The 23,845-nt window shown below is 43.3% G+C and overlaps 1 protein-coding gene across 2 annotated transcripts in view; it reads left to right on the top strand.

The window, feature by feature from the left end:
* Positions 1-5,197, top strand: part of LOC147607826 (monodehydroascorbate reductase, seedling isozyme-like) — a 29,474-nt gene extending 24,277 nt beyond the window's left edge. For both annotated transcript variants that reach the window (XM_086790082.1, XM_086790083.1), the window contains 6 exons: positions 2,038-2,156; positions 2,670-2,889; positions 3,008-3,126; positions 3,233-3,358; positions 3,700-3,840; positions 4,615-5,197. In XM_086790082.1, coding sequence (XP_086646208.1) covers positions 2,038-2,156; positions 2,670-2,889; positions 3,008-3,126; positions 3,233-3,358; positions 3,700-3,840; positions 4,615-4,938 — 1,049 coding nt within the window. In that variant the 3' untranslated portion in view covers positions 4,939-5,197. The remainder of the gene's footprint in view (positions 1-2,037; positions 2,157-2,669; positions 2,890-3,007; positions 3,127-3,232; positions 3,359-3,699; positions 3,841-4,614) is intronic.
* Positions 5,198-23,845: the final 18,648 nt, after the last annotated feature.

Consider the following 23,845-nt stretch of genomic DNA (forward strand, 5'->3'; position numbering starts at 1 on the left):
CGCACATTCCTGGTACTGTTCTAAGCCACATATTGCATTATAAATATATCTATTATCAAGTTATTTTCATCAAGTGTTTGGTCTTGATAGTTATGTGGATATGATAGGAGTGGAAATCATTAACCTTTTTCTACAGTCTTAAGCTGCCCAATCTTTTACATTGCTTCTGCCATAGGAAAAATAACAATTTTCCTGCTCTTCCTTTTTGCACTTTCAACCATTGTCAAAATAAGGTCAGAGGCAAATGCTCTGGTAGCAACCCAAATGTCCATGGGGCATTGCAGAATGCATTGGGTTGGCAAAATGCAGCATGAAGATGTGGTTGCAAGTGCAGCTAGATCTATTAGCTTGCTTAAAGTTTCTGCTACTTTAGCAGTTCTTTTGGTTTTAAAACATGCAACCTAGCAGCTGCAGAATTATGTCACCTAATGAGATGTTTGTGTAAGCATGAATCAGCTTGAGCATGTGACCAACATTGATTGCAACATGCAGCATGCTCAAGGAAATTTTGGCAGCATGAAAATGTGGGCATATGACAGCTTTATAATTTCTTTGTGGGCAGGTAATGTTGAACAGGAAACTGAGAGCATCCTCTTGCTGAAAGTATGCAGTACTTTAATCCCGTGTGTATGCCAAAACATGATGAGGTTTGGTGGCTTGGTTAAGAGCACATGCTTATTGCAGTGTTTTTGAAAGAGGCCTTCATCTGTAAGCACGCAATCTTGAAGGGAACCATCAATTTCAACAAAACCATCTTTATCCTTTTTCAGCAGATTGATGGTTTTGCATTCGTTGCTTACAACTTTTGCGACCTGATTAGTGCAAAAGCCCACTTATCATAATGTATTGGGAATCCTTGCAACAATTAAGAGGTGTGTTCTTCTCGGGAATCAATTTTCAATCCAAAATTTCCCAAGATGGCACCTCTTAACTTTCAGACAAACGTGCATTAGGATGGCTTCAGTCCTTTGCAAGGTGTATGGGCCTAGTGTTTGCAGGGGATATGGGCCTATCGCTTGCAAGGGATATGGGCCTAGCGTTTTCAAGGGATATGGCATTGAATCTTCACAAGGGACAAGAGAAGACATGCGCAAATCTTGGCTGCTTTTTGTAGTCCAGTATGGCTGTAGTGCTCTCCTGGCTGTGTGCTCAGACAAGGATAGTTAGTGTAAGTGGCAAAGGACGAGGAGTGAGGAATCTCAAGGGTGCTTACACAAGTTGATTGGAGATGGGGTTTGTGGGAAGGAGGGGTAATTTTCCTTGCATTTAGGGTGGTTGGGGCTGCCTATGGGACCCCCTCCCCCCCAACACCCCTCTCTCTCTCTCTCTTCTCAAGCATTGGCTGTGTTCTCTGTATGGCTGCTCAAGGTTGATCACATATTGCAGCCCACACTTGGCTGCCTCTATTGTTTGCGGCCATCTGTCCTCTTTGTCACAGCCCTTGCAGAGTTGTATGAGACAGGAATATCTTGAATAAAGTTCCGCTTTTTTTTTTTTTTTGGGGGGGGGGGGTTTGTATTTCTGTACGCCTCTATAGGTGCACATAATATTTTTTAATGCCCAATGGGTAAGGGTCAAGGAGGATAGATGGAAGGTCTTTTAAAAGCCTTGTTGTTACGTGAAAAACTTTAGGATATTGTTTAGAAACTCCAAAGAAATGTTTCATATACAAAGTAGAGAGTTTTTGAATACCAGAACATTTTGTACTGAGTGCTAGAAACAGGTTTTGAAACAACCATGAGCCCTTGAAGTTTTCACTGTTGTCCAGTCCATTTGCTCCTTTCAACCTCAAGTTGCTCTGCCATAAGTGGTACCCTTGATCTGAGGTCTCCGTGTGTCTTTTTCTTGGAGTTCACTTATTTGAAAGTAAGATTATGACATCATTATTGCCCTGTTTATAATGGGTGAAATGGGTTGACACAGTTCACAATATTTTTCTAAGCACATTGTACAAGCTTTCTGAAGCTTAGATTGCTGGTTTCTCTTGCTTTGCTTTTGGCCTTTGCTTGGCTAACCATACAATATTTTGTGCCTCAGGTATTGAGCTAATTCTAAGGACGGAAATAGTGAAGGTGGACCTTGCAAAGAAAACTCTTGCAAGTGCTGCCGGAGCCATTTTTAAATATGGCTCTTTGATCATCGCCACTGGGGCAACAGTAAGAATCTTCTCTTTAATTCTAGATCACATTTATGCATTTATGTTACCTTATATGAAAAAAAATTGATGTGTCAATACAGGCTAATTTTGTTCTAACACGAGTTTCAGTGCTGTTCTAGATGCTACCTAGCTTGGCATTTTATGTTATATGTAACTTATATTAGTTGGCATTGGGTGTGCTCTGTCTTACATGTCTACTGCTGTCCTAGATGCTACCTAGCTTGGCATTCGTTGTTATATGTGACTTATATTAGTTGGCATTGGGTGTGCACTGACCTACATATCTACTGCTGCGTTGAGTGCACTAGTTTGGATAGCTTACGCTTTTTTCTTTTTGTGTTTCTTGCCTCTTTCATCAGTAGGTTTCAACATTTGTGCCAGTCGAAAAAGGATAAATGGCTTGTTTGTGATGGAAAAAGAGAGGTTACTTTTGATTTTGACAATTGGTTTAGATTGAGCTCTTAATTGAAACACTGCCTCACATCCCAGTGGTCATTTCTCATCCTTGCAGTTCATCAAGCTGTCTGATTTCGGAGTTCAAGGAGCTGATGCCAAGGGCATATATTACCTGAGAGAAATTGATGAGGCAGATGCTCTTGTTGAGGCTATTCGTGCAAAACCAGAAGGGACAGCTGTCATAGTTGGTGGGGGCTACATAGGGTTGGAACTTGCTGCAGATTTGATCATAAATAAGTTGAAGGTTACAATGGTTTATCCAGAGCCATGGTGCAGTAAGTGGTCTCCCAAACAATCCAGTATTTTTCTGTCTGGCAATGACATTTTTAAGTTATTGAGAGATGATAACTACATACTAGTTGCCAATGGCTTTATTCTGGATCTTTTTTCCAGTGCCACGTCTCTTTACATCAGAGATAGCAGCCTTCTATGAGGGCTTTTACCAAAATAAGGGTGTGAAGATTGTGAAGGGAACTGTAGCTACAGGCTTTGAGTCTGATGCAGCTGGGAATGTGAGTCGTGTTCATGTGAATGTTATGCTTTTATCTTCTCTAGGGGTTGCTCTCTAATATGTTTTGGTATGATATTGCTTACTTCTGAAGCCCCTGTTTATTATAGGTGAAGCTTGTGAAGTTGAAAGATGGACGAGAGCTGCCAGCTGACATTGTTGTTGTTGGTGTCGGTGCACGACCGCTTATAAGTCTGTTCAAGGGGCAGTTAGAAGAAGAGAAGGGAGGCATCAAGGTTTGTACTTAGGAATGGATAATATATGTGCATGTGTAATCTCTCTCTCTCTCTCTCTCTCTTTCACTCTCTTACACACACACACACACAGATGCATCCATAAACTGTTTAAACTGAATTCATCCCTAATTAAAGTGCCCCACTAAAGCATTGGGTCATGGTCCAAATGTTGAAGTGAAATTGGTCATTCTGTGTGTTGCATGTTTAACATTCAAAGAGGGGTTAGTTTCTGGTGGAGGGCCCAGTTTCTTAGTTTTTCTGGTGTCTGTTCAAGCATTGTACCCTTATGTCTGCAGTTTGCTGCACATGAGATGTTTCACTGAAGCATTGTGTTTCAACAGGTTGATGGGTTCTTCAGAACCAGTGTTTCAGATGTCTATGCTGTGGGTGATGTTGCAACTTTCCCTTTGAAACTGTATAATGAGAATAGAAGAGTCGAACATGTTGATCATGCAAGGAAGTCGGCCATTCAAGCAGTAAAGGTATGTTTGTAAAACCTTTTGCCTGACAAATGTTTGTTGAATTATGGAGGCTTGGCGGATTTCAAGTTCTTGGACAAGACCTTGAGTGGAAGAAATGCAAGCAGTTTTTTTTGTACGTATGATGAGGACAAGCCCTTATCTATATATATATATATATATATATATATATATATAGAGAGAGAGAGAGAGAGAGAGAGAGAGAGAGAGAGAGGCATGGTGCAACCCATATCTAACATTAAAGCCAAAAACATTAAAATTACTCATATGCATAGTGAATGCACTCCAGACAAATTACAAGTTTTTGTGACAATAAATAAGAAGAGGCATGAGCCTTATCACCACCTGATGTGTACTGTTACTTACAAATCCTTTGTTGCTGACTTAATGGTGTCTGTCTCTTCTTATTACATAGGTTCTTAGCAGGATTTACAAGTAAAGGGTAATTAATTACCTTATGAGGATGTTTTACAAGAATGATGTGATGTGTGTTCAACGTCGTGGCCTGATCCATATATGGGCAGCAAAGTGCAGGCAATGGGAATTGAACCCGGGCCTCTAAACCATATCACTGTTCCGAAGAGCAGGGAATGGGACTTGAACACCATTTAGGACCCTGACGTGTAAATTGCTTTAGCTGCACGAGAGACAGACAGAGAGAGAGAGAGAGAGAGAGTACTTAGCACCTCATTTAGTGTTGTCCCATAGAGAGGACAAGTGCTGCTTTTTATAAATTTATCTTGCAACTTGTGAATATTTCATCATGTTGTTTGACAGACTATCAAGGCAGCAGAGCAAAGCAAGACCATTGATGAGTATGACTATCTGCCTTTCTTCTACTCGCGCTCTTTCGATCTCTCATGGCAGTTCTATGGTGACAATGTGGGCGATTCGGTAGTCTTCGGACAGTCAGACCCCTCAGTTCCAAAGGCCAAGTTTGGTGCCTACTGGATCAAAGACAACAAAGTGGTAGGTGCATTTCTAGAGAATGGCTCTCCTGAAGAGAACAAGGCCATTGCCAAAGTGGCCAAACTGCAGCCTACGGTTGACAGCAAGGAAGTGCTGCTTGCATCTGGCCTTGAGTTTGCTTCCAAAATATAGTGCTTGTTCCTGGAACAATTTATTTGGAAAGTTTTATATCCAACATGTGGGAAAAGGTCGAGGATTGAACTGCACTTTTGGTGCATATTTCGCAGTAAATAATGCAATATTACCTGGACGGTTGAGAGATTAATTATTGCAAGAGCATTGCACCTATTAACTTATCCTTAATGGGCCCCCAAGCCTGGGGTGGGGTGGGTGCATTAAATACTTTTGGTTTAAACTGTACATACTTAATACGCATTAGAATTTCGGCCAATTCATTTTTTTCTACAGATTTTTAACTTTTTTAAAACAAAAAAATTTAGCATGTCTTTTTTTCCCCTTCTCTCATTTCTGTACTCTCTCTTTCTATTGGAATGCAAATCCATGTGAAAAATGCTCATGGAAGGTAGGCTCTCTAAATATATGAGAGGATGACCTGGACCATTGTGGTGAAAAATGCCTCCATGATGTTGCCTTCCTTAAATGCTTCTATGCTTCTCTCTGTCCCCTTCTTCCTTCTAATATGCACAAACACCAACCAAGGAAAACAACTCGTGAGTATAGTATGTGTTGATGTTGCAATTTTGAGTTGTAGGTTTGGTTGTGCTGTGGGAGCTCAAAGGTTGTTTTGATTGATGATTTATAAAAAATGTAGAAGACTGAAGGAGCTGAAAAGTTGTGTGAGTAGATGTGATGACGTGGACCTTGGTGAAGTCACATAGGTGGTATGCTGTGAGCCACTCATTCTTGTGGTGATGGGGAGCTTGTTAGAGCTGTATTGTGGTGTATTTTGGAGTTCATTTGTATTAGAGTTTGATTAGCAATTATGGGTTAATATTATCTTATCCATAACGCCTATCGTTTTGTTCATTGTTTATCATGGCTTTAATGTTTGTCTTATATTTCTCCTTTGCCTTCGTAAATTTTCACATGGTATCAGATCCTGCTTGGGAGAATTGCTGCTGCATTTTAGGGGTGTGAGTAGCTTAGCTTTATAGTAGATTGGGGTTTCTCTTGGTGAGTATAGGTGGTATGCTAGGAGCCATTCATTCTGGTCGTGATTGGGAGCGTATTTAGATTTCATTTGTATGGGAGTTTGATTAACCTTGAGATCATGATCAAAATTCCAGATTATGTTGTCAATTAAGCATATCATTGTGTTGCTCATGGCTTTGATGCTTGTCCTTGATAGTCATTAGAGTTCTTGAATGTCTTTGATCCTCCTTAGTTTCATACTATCCTGTGTGATTACTTGAGAGTGTTCTTACCCAATGTTGGAGAAATCTCTAGTTGAAGAAGTAGAAGAGTTAGTAAAGACACACGAAGCACATTTAAAACCTATGCCACATGCTAAATTCCAATGTCAGAGAAATCTCAAGTTAAAGAAGTACAAGAGCTAGTAAAGACACGCTAAGTAAATTTGAAACATGTGCCGCATGCTAAACCCCAATGTTAACCACCTCGTTGGTTAACATGTTTAACATGGTTATGCCCGTTTGACTTACTGTAAGGTGTTTTGACATCTTACTTGTGGGAACGGGCAATTAATTTTTGTAAATGGCATTGTAACATATAAAGCAGCCTTACCATGAGCTTAATGTCAAATATGGAAAGTCTACGGCCTTAGTGTACATAGTTGCTTAAGACTAGCAATAAAGGTCGGACTATTTTTAAGTTTGATCAGCCTAGTGTAAAAACTAGTCATTTGTACATAAGCCATTTTTGACAATAAGCAATACACAATCATTCCCTTGTAATACTTTTCTTATTAGCGCTCCTTCGTTCCTCTTCTTCCTTGGTTGCATACTATTGTGTTCTTACTTGCTTGATGGATGCTTGTTTGAATAGGTGTGATTGTAGGCCTCCGTAATTTTATCGCCAATCCAATGGTCTTCAGATAACTGCTTTCGAGAAAGCTAGGCTAGGCAGGGAGGTTGTTACTCCTTCTCCGTACACTCTTTGTATCCCATAAGTGTGGACCTACCGGGCAAAGTCCCAATTGTATATAAGTGTGTTATGGAAGTGTATAAAGACATTCTTGGTAATACAATTAACATTCAGCTCTAGCTTGGAGAGTTTTTCTACTTACATTGTCTTGTGATTTCTTGTATCTTCCTTGCTTTCATATCTTGCATGTCTATGGCTATGAGTCTTGTGAGCTTGCTTGCATGCTTGTGTGTGTGTGTGTGTGTGAGCATGTTGAGAGCTTGAGCTTGCATGATTCTTGTCTTGTGATTAATAGTTGTGGAGAGTGAGAGATTGAGAGAGAGATTGATCGTCTACGTGGAGAGAAAGCTTTCTAGCGTCCCTTTCTTGTGAGATTAGATTGCAAAGAGTCCAAGTAATTGGATTGTAGATCTTGAGAGTTTTTTTTTCTGGGAAAAAGAACCTTCAATTAGTTAAAGAAAAACAGCCGCGAAGGGCTTGACGGGCTAAATACAGCCTCACCTCATATAATGGTGGGAGACAAATGATCAAAGGGAAAGAGATGCTTCTTCTCCGGTTGGTTGCTTTGTGAGGAGAAGGCTATCTAATATAGGGGAGAGGGGAGGGACAACCATACAGGTGGTCTGTAATGCCAAATGGGGTCACTGCCTCTATCTGTGAGGAAAGGGCCAGGCCTCCAAAGTCTCAAGACGGCTTCCTGCCGCTTCTGCATGCAGTTAGAACCTCCCTGCAGCTTTCCCCACTGATCGCGGAGGGTGTGAATGATATCGAGCCAGATGCTCCTCTTTGTTTTCAGCCGGCTGAGTGTGGGTACCCTCGATGGCATCGCTACATCTAGCACGCCAGATGTGCTAGGTTGCTATGCTATTGCAAGTCTCCCATCGTTGACATGAGCCTGGTCGCTAGACACCTGCCGGTGGGACTGTGATTGGTACTATTGCAGTATGATGGTGAGAGACCTGAAGGGCTAGTCCTTCCCCATCCTCCTCGTAAGTCCTGACCACTCTAGCCTCAGTGGCCCAAGAGAGTGATCTTTCCCCACTGACCGCGGAGGGTGTGAATGATATCGAGCCAGATGCTCCTCTTTGTTTTCAGCCGGCTGAGTGTGGGTACCCTCGATGGCATCGCTACATCTAGCACGCCAGATGTGCTAGGTTGCTATGCTATTGCAAATCTCCCATCGCTGACATGAGCCTGGTCGCTAGACACCTGCCGGTGGGGCTATGATTGGTACTATTGCAGTATGATGGTGAGAGACCTGAAGGGCTAGTCCTTCCCCATCCTCCTCGTAAGTCCTGACCACTCTAGCCTCAGTGGCCCAAGAGAGTGATCTTCCTCGGCCAAAAGCTGTTCCAAAGCCTCTTCCATAAATCTGAAAGTAAGCGCTGTGATAGGTCCTAAGACTGCTAGTGTGCTGCTGCTGCTGCTGGTGTGCCATTTGTCTCCGGCATCTGGATCTTACGGCCAAGCCGCGCTGTATATGCAAAGAAAGGGGCATCCAGAGTCTCCACCCGATCTGTGGGATCAGGCCAAGTCCACTCTCCAGGGTCCCACTACAACCGCGCGAGTGGTTGGCACTCCCAAATCCATTACCGCCAAAGTCTCTCCCTGGCCACCTTGGCTGGTGCTGAATCTATGTGTCATGCCCATGCCCAAAAACCAATCACCCTCACCCGATCTGTGGGATCAGGCCAAGTCCACTCTCCAGGGTCCCACTACAACCGCGTGAGTGGTTGGCACTCCCAAATCCATTACCGCCAAAGTCTCTCCCTGGCCACCTTGGCTGGTGCTGAATCTATGTGTCATGCCCATGCCCAAAAACCAATCACCCTCACCCTCTGTAAGGTGCAGCCTCTAAAATCCTCCAAGGGGTGCTTTGATCTCTAATCTGCCATGTAATCCAATAGAAAAAGTGAGCAAGCCATTGTCCTCATCTGCTCCATGGACCACCATGAGGATATCGTGTATGGTGAACACGCCTAGCCACATTGGGGGGGTCGGATCTAGAATAGGAGTCAAGCCATTGTTATGGCTCACCCTAACCCTCCTTGAAACACATCCAAAAAGAGATTACCTGGTGAACCGCAACTATCGTGAGGATCTTTCCAATGGCCGAGCTCGTAACCCTTGAGGTCTCCAAGCTCTACAACTCCTTAAGAAGCAAGGGCCACTGCGTCTCCCAGCAGCCGCGAGCGTTGTTACACTGTCACGTTGCACTACGAATCCTCGTCCATCCTCTCACCTCACTTCACTCACACACACTCACTAGCATGCATTAGGGAGAGATTAGCAAGAGGATTAGCAAGAGCAATTCTCAATTGCACAATGGGAGAGTATCTTGTATTATGAGAGAAATTCACTTATATACATGCCATAGGTGTTCACACACTTAAAGTATGGCCGACTGGGCACTTTAGGCTCATAAGAGGCCTAATGCTATTACAATGATTACTCATAGTATATCCATGAAGTACATCACTTAGGACTTCATCCTAACTTGCTACCACATGCTCTTGAGGTAGGAATCACCATAAATACTCCGCCACACCATTACAGGCGCTTGTCCAAGTTGTAGCTTTGGACACTATTGCTTCATATCTTGAATGTATGACCCTTTGGTGTATCTACCGTGACTCCTTGATGTAAGATAATGGCGGTAGCTCTTGTTAATCCTAGAATTGGATTAACATTCCTCCCTTCCTGATGGGGTTTTTGCGAATGATTACATTTTTATATTTATGTGAGCCTCTTTTTTTTTCTCTTTTTTTGTTTTTTTGGTGGCTTACTTTGTTTTTGGCAATCATCGGCAAGGTTACATGTGATTTTTGTTAGTGGGGACACTAAGAGGTGTTAATAATGGGAGAGAAGATAAAAGGATTCGGAGGAATGTAGACTTAATCATCAGAACGAGACGGTGATTCTCATTCATTGAAGCGACATTCATAATTTGAAGTAATTGGCTTGTGAGGATGTCCCTTTGTATCGTAGGATTCTTGTCAAATGTTGAGTAGGACCTGATCTTGTCTTCTTCTGCTCAGCTACTTCAACACAAAGCAGTTCAATAAGAGTCTATATGACTCAATTCTTGTACTTCATGTAAATCTGCTTCATAAGAGCACTGGCTAATATAGATATCTTCACTAAGGACTGAAGATAATTAATTTGTGAAGATGCTGGCGTTGTTTGGAGAGGTTTGTAATTTGAAAGAAAATTCAAGTCGATGGGTTGTACCATTGACCAGGCTTTCACCCACCATGGCCCCCCCATCCAGAGATGTACCTGGAAGTTGTCGATGGTTAGGCTTTGGTGCAAATATTCTCCAGTGCATGAGTATGGATATGTACTCATGGAGCAGCTGCTACATTAATTTAGCCAAAAGAATAGTAAGGAATAAGCTTAACAAATATATAGTGGCTATTGTGTGATATGGCTTAATCCATGATGAGGCTTAAATCATGAATTTGTAGATTTTGACCCTTTTATTTATTTATTTTATGGATTATCTAGGTCATGATTTGCAAGCAATAGCTTCTTATGCACCCATTTCTTACTTCCAGGAGGGGTGACAAGAGCATTGTTATTTTGTTCTTGATGTGCTCCTAAGTCTCTATAATTGATCTTGAATTTGTTTTTGCTGAAATGATGTCGAGACAGTAGGGAAGATTGCTGATTGTTTGCTTGAACAGACAAGCTCTTGTGTTGGTGCGCTGAATGCATGAGAGTGATTGAGTGATTTGCTTGCTGTTTCTTGGGCCTCCATTCTTGTCGAACTTTAGGTGAAGTTGTTGGGATTGAAGTCGGTGGTGAGGTTTTCTTCACAATGTTCGATTTTGGCAACCATATGATGGAATTACAATCATAGTATCCTTGTTGATGATGTACATATACAAGCACTCATCTTTGACAAACATTGTAATTTGGTGACCGTTGTGCTTGGTGTTGAGGCTTTCTTCTTTGTGCAAGCTTAGGGGACTTTGTGATGCGCTTGGGGACCCTAGCTTTGGTATTTCTTTGGTAGTACCCTTGTGTTTGCAGCACTATTTTTGGTACCCACACTTGTTGCATTGGTGGAGTTCTTTGATGAGGAACTCGCACATTAGGCTTTTGTGGATGGTGTTGTGGAGTACTCTTCTTCTTTGTTGGCTAATGCTTCATTGAGGAAGAGGTTTTGACTGTCGAGGCACCCAAATTTGATTGGCACCTTCATAGTAGCCTTGAGCTACAAGTAGCTGCTTCTCCACCCACATTTTGATACTATTAAGATACCTTGATTGTGGTTGTCGTGATGGAGTTTTTGTTTGGGTTGATGTGGAAGGTTTGGGGCCCTCCTTAACTTTGGTTGGCACTGAGGCTGTAGGTGTGAGACTCATTGGCATTGTTGATGATGAGGTTAGAGTCTCTTGTGTAGTTGCTGTTCGATGACGAGGCCTTTGAGCATGTGGTTGTCTCCTTTGATGAGATTTGTCGATGAAGCTTCAGGAATAGCTATTGATTGCAAGTTTTGGGCATCGAACTTTGTAGTGGGTGAGGATGGGATTGAAGGAGTAGAGGCTTTATCGGAGTTGGTTGTTGACGCAGATGGTAGGTCATTGTGTAGAGGGGCTTGTGTGTGGAAGAGATTTGTGTCCTTTTGCATTCAGCATCATAGATATCCATTAAAGTTGGATCCTCTTCCCGACAGTATAGTATCGTCAACTTTTTGTCGTTGAGCATCATGATGACTCTATCGCAAAAAACACAGTGGTGCTTGGGCAGCAATAGTCCATTTATACCCCAAGATCAAATCTGCTTCCAACACATACTCAACCACAAAAAACTTGTAAGTGAGGGGGTTAGTTGCAATATACATTGTATGTTCAAAGTACCCCAAACATGGCATGTTCGTCTTGTGTAAAGTTTATTCTTTCAGGATGGGCTGTGAGTGTTGGTTGACCTAACAAATCCCATAGCTCGAGGGTCATGAGATTGTGTTCTTGTGTTGGATAAAGCTGTACTTGAGCTGTGGTGATTTTATTTGCAATTTCCAATCCAACCAAAATCCTAGGGATCTTTTCAGTAAGATATGTTGGAAGTTCCAGCTCCTGCAAGGTTTCTTCCTCCAGTAAATAGCAATTGTACATTGCCTACTACACGAGTGTTCAAGGTGACTGTTTGCATGGATTTATCTAGTGATGAATACAACGATTCACTTATCCAAGGTCACGATGTTATGACTAGCTTGAGGGCTAATTAATGTGCGTTTGGGCTGAACATCATTGCCTGTAGTAGGGAAATCCAACCATACCATGATAGAGTCTTCCAAAAAGGAACCATGGGTGTTTCGGTTATTGTTTCAGATTTAAATCCTGTTTCTATTTCATATTCCCATTCACTTTCATCCTCTGTTTGGGTCTCAGCTTTTTCAAGAGTACCCAATGTGTACACTAGCACAATTGGCCCTTTGACAATTCTTAATGAGTCATCTTCTAAACCACTTTTGATAACTACTTGGTTGTCTCCCTTACCGATCTTTATGGTTTTCTTTCTTGAGCGTCTAGTTGCTCTCATGCTTGTTCTCATGGATGCTTGCTTGGCCCTGGTATCATGAGGTTGATCCCTCAGCTGTGGCATGAGCTGTGGCTCTTTGTCTATTTTGCAATCTAGTTATGACGTTGAGAGGGACCATGTGGATGAAGCCATCTCTTACACTCAGTAGGTTAATGCTGGTGCTCGAATTAGCTTCACGAGCCTTCCCTGTTGTTCCATGTCTTAGTAGACAATCTTTATACATATGGTCAATTCCGCATACCCAACGCACAAGGGAGTTAATGCGGGAGCACCTATAGAGGTACTCCTCATCCCTTTTTTTTGATATGACACTCAGTCACTCGGTGAGGCCCTATGCAATGATAGCATTGCATAGGTGGTCGTTTTGCCATTGTATTCATGTCTTTGGCCCTTAACATTGGGCCGGCTAAGTACACTAGGTACATTTGGTCTCCCTCCATAACATAGTGACTTAGAATTTTAGAGGGTGGACTTGTTGGTTCAAGGATTTTGTAGTTAGGAACTTTTGGAATTTCCCCCTCGTCCCCTTCTTTGAAGATTTCTGTCAGGGCTAGTTGACGCACTTGTGTGATTCTTGGCAATGGGGGTTGAGGTGGGAGCATCGAGGGTGATAAGGGCATTTTTGGTACCCTAAGGATTCCTCTTTGGGCCACTTCTTGGCCTAGTTGAGATGCATTATGATGAGCAAGTGATGGCAAAGCCAGCGGTTGCCTTGGGTTGGCTAGCAAAGCTTGAAGTAGAGTGCACAGGCTTGAGCAGCCCTGTGATTTCGTAATTGCCCCATCTTTGGAAATATGTGCAATAGAGGTTGGGATGACTGGGTTGCAAATGTGGACACTCCATATGCTGGTATGGTTAGCTCAACAGATTGGGCACCACACAAGCTCCCTCTTTGGATAGAGATGGGGTTGGCTGACCCGATCTCGACTTTGGTCGGTTCTCCAATGTTGGGCCATTTGCTGCATTAATGTAGCGGCCAACTGCTCAACTTGATGTCCCTTTGTGGACTCCTTACTCTTTTCGTCAGATTTTGTACTGGTGGTCTTGAAAGAGGCTTCAGATGTACCCTCATGAAGTTCTCGGGAACGTGTTCCCTTGAAATTGTCTTCAAAGTCCAGCACTCCTACAACATTGCTCGAAGGAGGTATGAGCCATGGCATATAGTGAATTTTGCAAGGGTATGTCATCCAAACCTTCCAGGAATCTCCCTATTACTCTTTTATTAGAGAACTTGTCTCTGGCACTATAGCAAGAATGGAGGTATTTGACTCTATTGATATAATCTCAAATGGTTTCACCATCCCTTTGTCTGACATTGTGTAACTGCTCCACCGGACTCCATCTGGTGCCTTGGTAAGAATATCCTACCTTGAAAGCCTCTTTCAAGGCTTCAAAGGTGGCCTTGTCCTCAGCTTTCAAAAGGACCTAAACCATTGGCTTGATTTACCATCGAGGGTGAGACTGAAGGTGCTCACCTTAACTTGATCTTCTACGTGGCCAAAGGCTTCACAAATTTGATTGAACATCTCCAAATGTAGAATGGGGTCTCTAGTCCCATCAAATTTAGTGATCAGCTTTGAGATGTTTGTTAATCCCATTTTGGATTAACAATTATACTCCTCCATTTGAGGACATTAATAATAAGTGTCATGCAAAGGCACTATAAAAGTTGTAACATTATGCGATACTGGCCACCCAAGGCCTTAGTTAGTAAGTTTTGGGCGTCCAAGTGTGAATAAGGGCCAATTGTATATAAGTCATTTTCTCATAATGAATGGACACAATCCCCCTTGTGCTATGAGAGCTCTTGCCTTGTCTTGTCTGAGAGAGAGAGAGAGAGTGTGTGTGTGTGTGTGAGAGAGAGGGAGTGTACTCTAGTGCATGTGCCTTTTCTATGCATGTATGTGTAGAAGAGTGAGAGAGAGATGCTGAAAAGAAAGTGCTTTATTGCTTCATCCAATGGTGAATGTTAGAGTTCTCTCTTTGGAGGGTGTGGTAGCCCTATAACAATGTTGATGGGTTTTTTCTGCTCTAATCTTGGTGCAGGTGCAGGTTGCACTGGTATTGGGGGCGTGATGCTTGTAGCCACCCCCTCCCTATTTTCATGGCTAATCTTTTTTGGGGTTAGCCCTACCATGGTTGGAGTGGGTGTAGGTTGAGGAAAGATTGGAGGAGGAGCAGGAGCCAGGAGAATAATATACGATTGGAGGTCCTTGTCTTATAGGTCGGTTAGATTGTGCCCCTTGTGGTCCCATGTGGTACCCAGGGTATGCTCCTTGTGGTGGGTACTGCTAGTATACATGCGGACTGGGTTGATGTGATGGGCCTGGGTAGACCCTTTCTCTTTGGTATAATGTTTCTGGTCCTTAAGAAGATAGACCTAGCCTAAGGTTTTGTACAGGTCTTTGGGCCCAATAAGAATCAGCCACTCCTAAAACATGCATGGCTCTCCAGACTGGTGGTTCAGTTTGGGTCTGATGGCTTTCTCTCTACCCTACTTCCACTCTAGGATCTAGAGATGGTGTGGGCTCACTTTCTTGTGGATGGTCCATACTTCTCTCCCTGGGTTGCAGTTCTTCCAACTGTGTGTTTCCTAGGATAAAATTGCGGAGCCTCAAAGCAAGGCTTCTCTGTGAATGTGTGGGAGCGTAGGTGCATGGAAATGTGGAACTGCTGTGCAGAACCCCCTGTGAAAGTTTGTTTTTTTGTGGGAATGGTACGGGCGTACACTTTCTACGGCCAAAGGGAACGGGCATACCCTTCTCAGAGGGCAGATCGCATGGACGTTCACTTGTTGCTGAAGGACACGAGTGTGGCTTCACAAAGGAACGCGCATGCGGTTTGAAATGGAGAAGGTACGAGCATGGCAGATGAATGGTAGGGGCATGGCAAGTTTGCCACGGGTGTACACTTCAAGTAGAACAACTGGTAATGAGCGTTCTCTTTGGATGACAGGATGAGTGGTATGGGCGTGGCACAAGTGGAACGGCCGTATGCTTTCTAAATCTAGTGCAAAAGAGAATGACACATGCGTGGCAAAATTGACATAGATGTGGCAAACACAATGAATGCTCTGGAACGGGCATGCGGTTTAAGAAGGAACGGCCGTGGTAGAGAAGGAATGGCTGTGGCAAATATAGAAGGAATGGCCATGGTAGAGAAGGAACAGCCGCGGCACTGTCAGATTCAGAGATTTTTTCCAGATTTTTCAAGAGATTTCAAGGAATTTAAGGTTACGGGTCTGACAAGCCACCCACTATATTCCCTGACAATTTAGTTATACCTACTTGGTTGAATGTAATTGAATGCTCTTTATGCAAATTTAATGCAATTATTCCATTTTTAATGCAAATTGCTGCCACATTCAAGGCTAAAGATCTTCCTCCCAGATTTGGCCAGTGAGAAGGGAACGAGTGTGGCAGATGTGCTAGGGCTGTGGCTTGTGAAAGGAATGGCCGTTCGCTTCTTAGAACTGCCTGTAGAATGTGATTTCTGCTTGGTTGTTTTCTCAGATTCTTGCTAATTCAGGTATCTTCCCTCCAATTTTTGTGTTTTTAATTCAATAGAGAGCTAGAGCTAGTCTCAAGCTATCTATTGATGCCTACAATGCTTAATGAAAACTAACTAATTAAGCTTAATTTGTTGATTAAACTAAGGTGCAAACTTGATGAAAAAAGAATAAAAAATCAAAGAGTTGCATGAATGTCAAGAGCAATGTTTGAGCACTTACTTGCTTCTCCCACGCTAAATGAAGATCTCAATGCTCCAATGCTCAATTGACCTCCTTCAATGCTCCATGGAATCACCATCAACAAACAAAAACAAGCTCAAAATCAAGCAACCAGCTGGTGGATTTGCACTTCAATTGGGCCAAACAAGGACTCTAGCAAATGAACAAAGTGGAGGACCCTAAGCTAAATGCATTCCCCAATAGAGCGGTGCCAAAGATGTTAAACCTAACATACTACCTTGCACACAAGAGAGAGAGAGAGAGAGAGAGAGAGAGAGAGAGAGAGAGAGAGAGAGAGAGAGAGAGAGAGAGAGAGAAGAGAGACAACATGAGAGGGTCGAGTCCAGAGAGTTGCACTTAGCCAACCCTAATAAGGGTTAACTCCTTGATGTGAAGCCGCTAGGGGCTCACTCCACCTCTACTTGTGTCACACCCAAGTAGAGATTCAATGGCTAGGTAGAGAGCAAGGAGGGAGCTATGGAAAGATCAACCTTCACCTCATGCCACATGCATGCAAGAGGGACTTGGTAGAGAGTAAAGAGAGGGGATAGAGGTTAGAGCATCATCATCCCTACAAGCACACACCAACAATCAAGCATGCAAGCAAGCAAGCACAAGCAAGCATACATCCACAAGCTCAAATGAGAGAGAGAGAGAGAGAGAGAGAGAGAGAGAGAGAGAAGAGGAAAAACTCAAATGAGACTAATGGGATGTTCCCTTTCATATTTCATCAAATGTCTTATATACAAGAGCTTATAGTTACAATGGCCGGGTACTAGTCTTCCTAGCTCTATGTAAACTATTCCTCAAGACCGGCATTACACAAGCCGTAAGCTTGGTCATCCCATGTCTCTTTTACATTAAGCGCTTAGCGCAGTTACAAAATATGAGTACAATAAGTGTAGCCACGCTTGCAAAAGTAATGTTAACCAGAGTGGTTAATAGACTTGTTGAAAGAAACACAACTACACGAACTAGATTTCTATAGAATCTATATCATAACAAGAAGCACATGCTATTAGGGGATTAGGGTCTAGAAAAACCAAATGTCATCTACATCAAGGATAATCACCACCTTTATTGCCTAAGTGTGTGTCCACTCTAGGAAGTGCCCACACAAAAGGTCACCATATGTTTAAATAGCATGCAAAGCACCCTTATCCTTAACACCCCACTTGCAAGCCAGCTTGTAATCCCCAACATGTTAGACTATTTCCAACATTGACTCAGAGTAGTTGTGAAGACAAAGTTCAGAGGAGGATGAGGATGACGGAGTAACAATACCAATTACACCATCTAAGGAAACATAATACAAAGTATGAATCGTTTTTTGGGATAAACTCATGGAATAATTCTATGGATTTTGCTAGTAAGAGCAAAATCATAGAAGGTGTTAAAGACAACAGAGGTACAACCATGGAGGTACAAGAGCTGATGTAGAAGTTGGTTTAAGGCCAATTACAACTACTTTGCCACCCATGAGTGGTAGGATTACCAAGGGTGGGCCAATATGCTTAGGGAAAATGACAATTACCTTTCTATGGGGGTAGACTTACCAAGGGTGGTTCAACATGCTTTTGCATATAACCCCAATACCTGAGAATACATGTAAAGGATGATAACAATAAAGATACGACCATCAAGATAGACATTAACATGGTAACAAATGCCTTAAGTCTTGGTGTATGGAGATAAGTTTAAGGACAGAAAGATGGCAAAGTAGGATAAGGAAAAGATGGGATTAACACAATCAAGTAAACAAAAGGACATAGTGCTTGATGACCTAAAGCTAGAGTATAAAAGGCCTTATATATCATTATGATAGTATAACTAGATAAATACAACAGGTGCAATAACCCAAACATGGCCAGCAAGAGTAGTAATGGAGTACCAAACAATTTAGGTTGACTACTATTAAATGTTGTCTAGACAACATGCAAGACGCACAAATCTTAAGTCCAAAACCCACAAGTTCTTACAAAAGTAATTGACCATTCTTTGAAGAAAGAGCCACTAGCACTGGAGTGAGAACTTACAATGAAAGAAACCCTATCATAGAGAAAATAAGAGCCTTGACACACAACAACTCAAAAGGAAAAAGGAAGAGAGAATAAGCCTTTGCAACTATTAGTGAAGCCACAACTCTTCACAAGCCTTACTAACTATTACTGGCACATGAGGAGGAAGGTTTCTTGAGGATAAGCTAATATGCAGATTTATAGTGTTGGAAATACAAGTGATGAAGGGTGCAATAATTTGGCAGCATTAGGGGGGCAATGCAACCATCCAACACTTTCTCTCTGACAAAATGATAGTGGACCTCTATATGTTTGGTCCGTGCATGAAAAACTAGATTCTTGGCCGATTGTATGCTCATGTTCACAATGAATGATAACCTTGCCATCAGGCTCACCCAAATCAGCCAAGAGACTCTTTAACCATACTCCTTCACATGTAGCAATGGTTGCACCCCTGTATTCAGCCTCTGTACTAGATAAAGCAACAGTAGGTTGATTCTTGCTACTCCAACTCACCACTACACTTCCAAATGTAAAGGCATAACCACTAGTAGACCTCCTATCATACAAGCAAAAAATAAACTTCACAAGGTAACGCTTGACAACTTTGCCTGCAGCAATCATGCGTTCCCTGTGATACACAATCTTCTCTGGCTGCAAGATCTCCTTAAGCTCATCCACTTCTAGTGGATCCTCAATGACCGTTTCACTGGGCTCCGGCCCTACATACTTGCGAAGGAGACAAACATGAAAAGTATTGTGTATGTGCCAATGACTAGGCAATGCCAATCTGAAAGCCACATCATTGATCTTCTCGATCACTCGAAAAGGCCCATAGTACCTGGTTGCAAGCTTAGGATATGCACCCTCTTTGCCAGGCCTCTTTGCAAGTCTTGCTTTCTAAAATTTCAACAATACCCAAACATGTTGATGGAGAGTCTAGTGGCTCAGATATGAGCCTTGATGAGGAGCTTGGGATCCCAGCTATGAGAACACCTGGTGTAAAGAAGGCTATGGAAGCCATGAATGAAAAGCTGCGAAGATCAGGGAGAGTGAAGAACCCTGTGCAGAGATTTACATATGATGGTTATGTGGCACATCACTATGCATATATGGCAAAGGTTGTGCAGGTTGTTGAACCCACATGCGTTGATGAGGCTGTTGGAAATGTGAATTGGGAGAAAGCCATGGATGAGGAGATGGATGCACTATATGGAAATGAAACTTGGGATTTAGTGCAATTGCCTGAAGGCAAGAAAGCCATTGGATGCAAGTGGGTGTACAAAGTTAAACATAACAGTGATGGGAGCATAAACAGGTACAAGGCTAGATTGGTAGCCAAAGGATATGCGCAGACATATGGGATTGATTATGAGGAAACTTTCAGCCCAGTTGCCAAGATGGCAACGGTGAGAGTTGTGATAGCAGTGGCTGCATCAAAGCAATGGTCTTTACATCAGATGGATGTAAAGAATGCATTCTTGCATGGGGATTTGCAAGAAGAGGTGTATATGTTGCAGCCACCTGGTTATGAGGATGTGGGTCACCCCAATCATGTTTGCAGGTTGAAGAAAGCCTTGTATGGCTTAAAGCAAGCACCAAGAGCATGGTCTGACAAGATTTCTGAATATCTTGTCACTATTGGCTTTCATGTAGCCAATGCAGATTTCTCATTGTATGTGAGACATGGTGATAGAGGAGTTGTGCTTGTTGTCATCTATGTAGATGACTTGATCATTACGGGGGACCATGATGCAGAGATCCTTGATGTAAAGATCTTGCTTAGACAGAAGTTCGAGATGAAGGATCTGGGGGAGCTCAGATATTTCTTGGGCATTGAGGTGATTAGGTCACCACATGGTATTGGATTACTGCAGAGACAGTATGGCTTGGACATGTTGTCCAAGTATGGTATGACAGGCTGTAAGCCTATTTCTGTGCCATTGGATCAGAATGGCAAGTTGAGTGCAGATTCAGGAGAGATCTTGGAGGATCCTACTATGTATAGACGCATAGTAGGAAGTTTGATCTACATGACGATCACCAGACCAGACTTGAGCTATGCTGTTGGGTTGGTGAGTCAGTTTATGCAGGTTCCACGGAAACCGCATTTGGATGCAGTGAGACGCATACTGAGGTATGTGAGGTCTACTTTGCATTGTGGACTATTCTATGAGACTGGGACAGAGATATGTGTACATGGGTACACAGATGCTGATTGGGCTGGTAGTATCTCAGATAGAAGATCTACCAGTGGATTCATGTTTTCTTTGGGGAGTGCTGCTGTGACTTGGAGCAGCAAGAAGCAGCCTACGGTTGCTCTATCGAGTACAGAGGCCGAGTACAGAGGAGCTGCTATGGCAGCATGTGAGGTAGCTTGGTTGAGAAAGCTACTTGGAGATTTGGGTCTATCAGTGGATAGACAAGTTGTCATTTTCTGTGACAACATTAGCAGTATACAGTTGGCCAGGAACCCAGTCTTTCATGCTCGTACGAAGCACATAGAGGTCCACTACCACTTCGTCAGAGAGAAGGTCTTGGCAGGAGACCTTGACCTTGTTTATGTCAGCACAGAGGATCAGGTAGCTGACATCTTCACCAAAGCATTGGGTACAGAGAAGCTCCGCAGATTCAGAGCTTTGCTTGGTGTACATGAGATGGAGTTGAGCTCGAGGGGGAGTGTTGAGATATCGAGCTCTAGTGAGGCGGTGGACACTGATGACCCGCCTGGGGGATAGGCCCCGCACTTACACCACTGGCATGGTTGGTGAGATCTTGGATGATATGCGGCCAGTGGGATGACAGGCTGTGTGACAGCCACTCTAGAGACTGGCATAGTTATAGCGCCAGCTCATTTAGTCGGGTTCACATTATAGAGAACCCATGTATGTATTGGTTGAGTACCTTTCATATTGTGTGTACTCTTATTCTTGTATATGGTGTGTTGAGTGTTGAGTAGAGAAGAAGAAGATTTTCAGCCTCTCACCTTGTGTGTTCTCTATTAGGGTTTTGTGAGTGTGTATGTGTGCTTGCAAGAGCTCAAGCTCTCTTCCCCCCTGCATCTTTTCATATGGCTCCATTAGCAAGTTTGACTAGCAATGTGGTGTCATCCATGGCACGTGCTCCCCATTCTTCCCAACATTGTTTTGTAACAATGCTCACTCCCGATCCCCCGTCTAGGATTGTTGTGACACCTAGAGGCCATCGAAGGTTATTGGAAAAGTTGCATTCAATTTGTCTCCTTTAAAATATTGTCCAAGCTTATTGACTCAAAGGGTGGGGGTGCCAATTATTCCGTGGGGTATAACAAGTTCATCTTCCTTAGATTCATTATAGTTATCTAGCTCCATGGATTTTTACATGCTACCCCTAGGCGTCCCTCCATCCAATCTTTTAGATCTTTCCATGGATTTTTACATGCTGCCCCTAGGCATCCCTCCATCTAAGAGGAAAGGAAGGAAGAGAGACCAACAATGTCTCTAGGGGTGGAGGCTGTTCCATGAGTTGCTTGGGCTTAATCTTAAGCTCTTTTATGTGTACGTAATGTAGATAGGGATTTCTGTATCCGTTCTCTTAAGGTGGTCATCCCCCAGATCTTTGAGATAGGGATTTCTGTATCCGTTCTCTTAAGGTGGTCATCCCCCAGATCTTTGAGATATTTGGCTACCAAGTCTCCCTGGTGGGGGTTAGCCACTACAGTGGGTTTTGCAGCTTTTGTTGGTCTATGTGGGGGTGACTCTAGAGTATACCTAAGCTCTCATGTTGGAGGCCAATGGGCATGGCTCAAGATAGGCAGTAGGAGGCTCGTCTTCTATTTGTGCCTGGAAATCCTTGACCAATGCTTAGGCTGCCACCACCAGTAATCTTTCTTTCTCCTCTATGGGGTTAGGATATTTAGCAAGCCTTTTCGAGAGCTGGGTAGCATCAATAGGTTCCCTGGCTCTCAGGTGGTTAGGATATTTAGCAAGCCTTTTCGAGAGCTGGGTAGCATCAATAGGTTCCCTGGCTCTCAGGTGGTTAGGATATTCAGCAAGCCTTTTCGAGAGCTGGGTAGCATCAATAGGTTCCCTGGCTCTTAGGTGGTTAAGCATAGTAGCTCTCTCTCTTTTGATGAAGAAGTTGATGCATGTGTTGTTCTCTGTCCTTTCCTAACTCTCTCTATCCTTCGCTCTCTCTTTGGTAGCTCTCTCTCTCTCTCTCTCCTTCATTTCCTTCTCCCTCTCTCCCTTTCACTCTCCCACCACTCTCTCTATCCTTTGCTCTCTCTTTGGTAGCTCTCTCTCTCTCTCTCTCCTTCATTTCCTTCTCCCGCCCTCCCTTTCACTCTCCCACCCTCCTTCTCTCTCCTTCTCCCACCCTCCCTCTCTCCCTCTCTCCCTTCCTCCCCCCAATCTCCCACCCTCCCTCTCTCTCCTTCTCCCACCCTCCCTCTCCCACCCTCTTCCCTCTCTCTCCTTGTCCCACCACCACCGAGCCCAGCCCAAAACCATGCCCAGCCCCCACTGCATCCTCTCTCTCCTTCTTCCACCCTCTTCCCTCCCTCTCTCCTCCCTTTCACTCTCTCTCTCTCTCTCTCTCTCTCTCTCTCTCTCTCTCTCTCTCTATCCTTGTCTCTCTTTGCTAACTCTCTCTATCCTCCCCCTATCACTCTCTCTATCCTTCTCTTTTCTCACTCTCTGTATCCTCTCTATCTCACTCTCTCTTTCCTAACTCTCTCTATCCTTCACCCTCTTTGGTAGCTCTCTCTATCCTTCACCCTCTTTGGTAGCTCTCTCTATCCTCCCCCCCTCTCTCTCCTTCATTTCCCTCTCCCTCCCTCCCTTTCACTCTCCCACCCTCCCTCTCTCTCCTCTCCCTCCCTCCCTCCCTTTCACTCTGCCACCCTCCCTCTCTCTCCTCTCCCTCCCTCTCTTTCACACTCCCTTTCACTCTGCCACCCTCCCTCTCTCTCCTCTCCCTCCCTCTCTTTCACTCTCTCCTCTCCCTCCCTCTCTTTCACACTCCCACCCTCCCTCTCTCTCTCCTTCTCCCATCCTCCCTCTCTCTCCTTCTCCCACCCTCCCTTTCACTCTCCCACCCTCCCTCTCTCTCTCCTTGTCCAACCCTTCCTATGCATAATAATCTGTTCTTCCCTCCCTTTGGCCCATGTCTCTCTTTCACCTCGTTTCTCTCTCTCTCTCCCTCATCTTTACATGCATTTGCATAGCATTGAATGTGAGTTTATTTTCTACATTTGTATTTTTACATTTTCATAACATTGCCTGCTCTCTTTATTATCCAATTGCATGTCAATGCATATATGTGCCATTACAATACATTGCATGGCATTGCATCTGGATGTTATTACATGTGCATGGCATTGCATGGTACTCCATGCCCTTTGCGTGGTGTTGCATGTCATTTGCATAGTGTTGTATGCCTTTATTATCCAATTGCATGTCAATGCATGTATGCACCATTACAATACATTGCATTGCATTGCATGGCATGGCATTGCATCTGGATGTTATTACATGTGCATGTCATTGCATGGTACTCCATGCCCTTTGCATAGTGTTGAATGTTATTGCATGCCTTTGCATGTGATTGTATGTCATTTGAAGCCTTTGCATGTGATGGCATATCATTGCATGTGAGTACAATTAACAAGGTGAATAATGTAAAGAATTATACATATACA

The sequence above is a fragment of the Cibotium barometz genome, chromosome 54 (assembly GCF_041138505.1).
Source record: "Cibotium barometz isolate CiBa-2024 chromosome 54, ASM4113850v1, whole genome shotgun sequence".
Taxonomy (NCBI): Eukaryota; Viridiplantae; Streptophyta; class Polypodiopsida; order Cyatheales; family Cibotiaceae; genus Cibotium; species Cibotium barometz.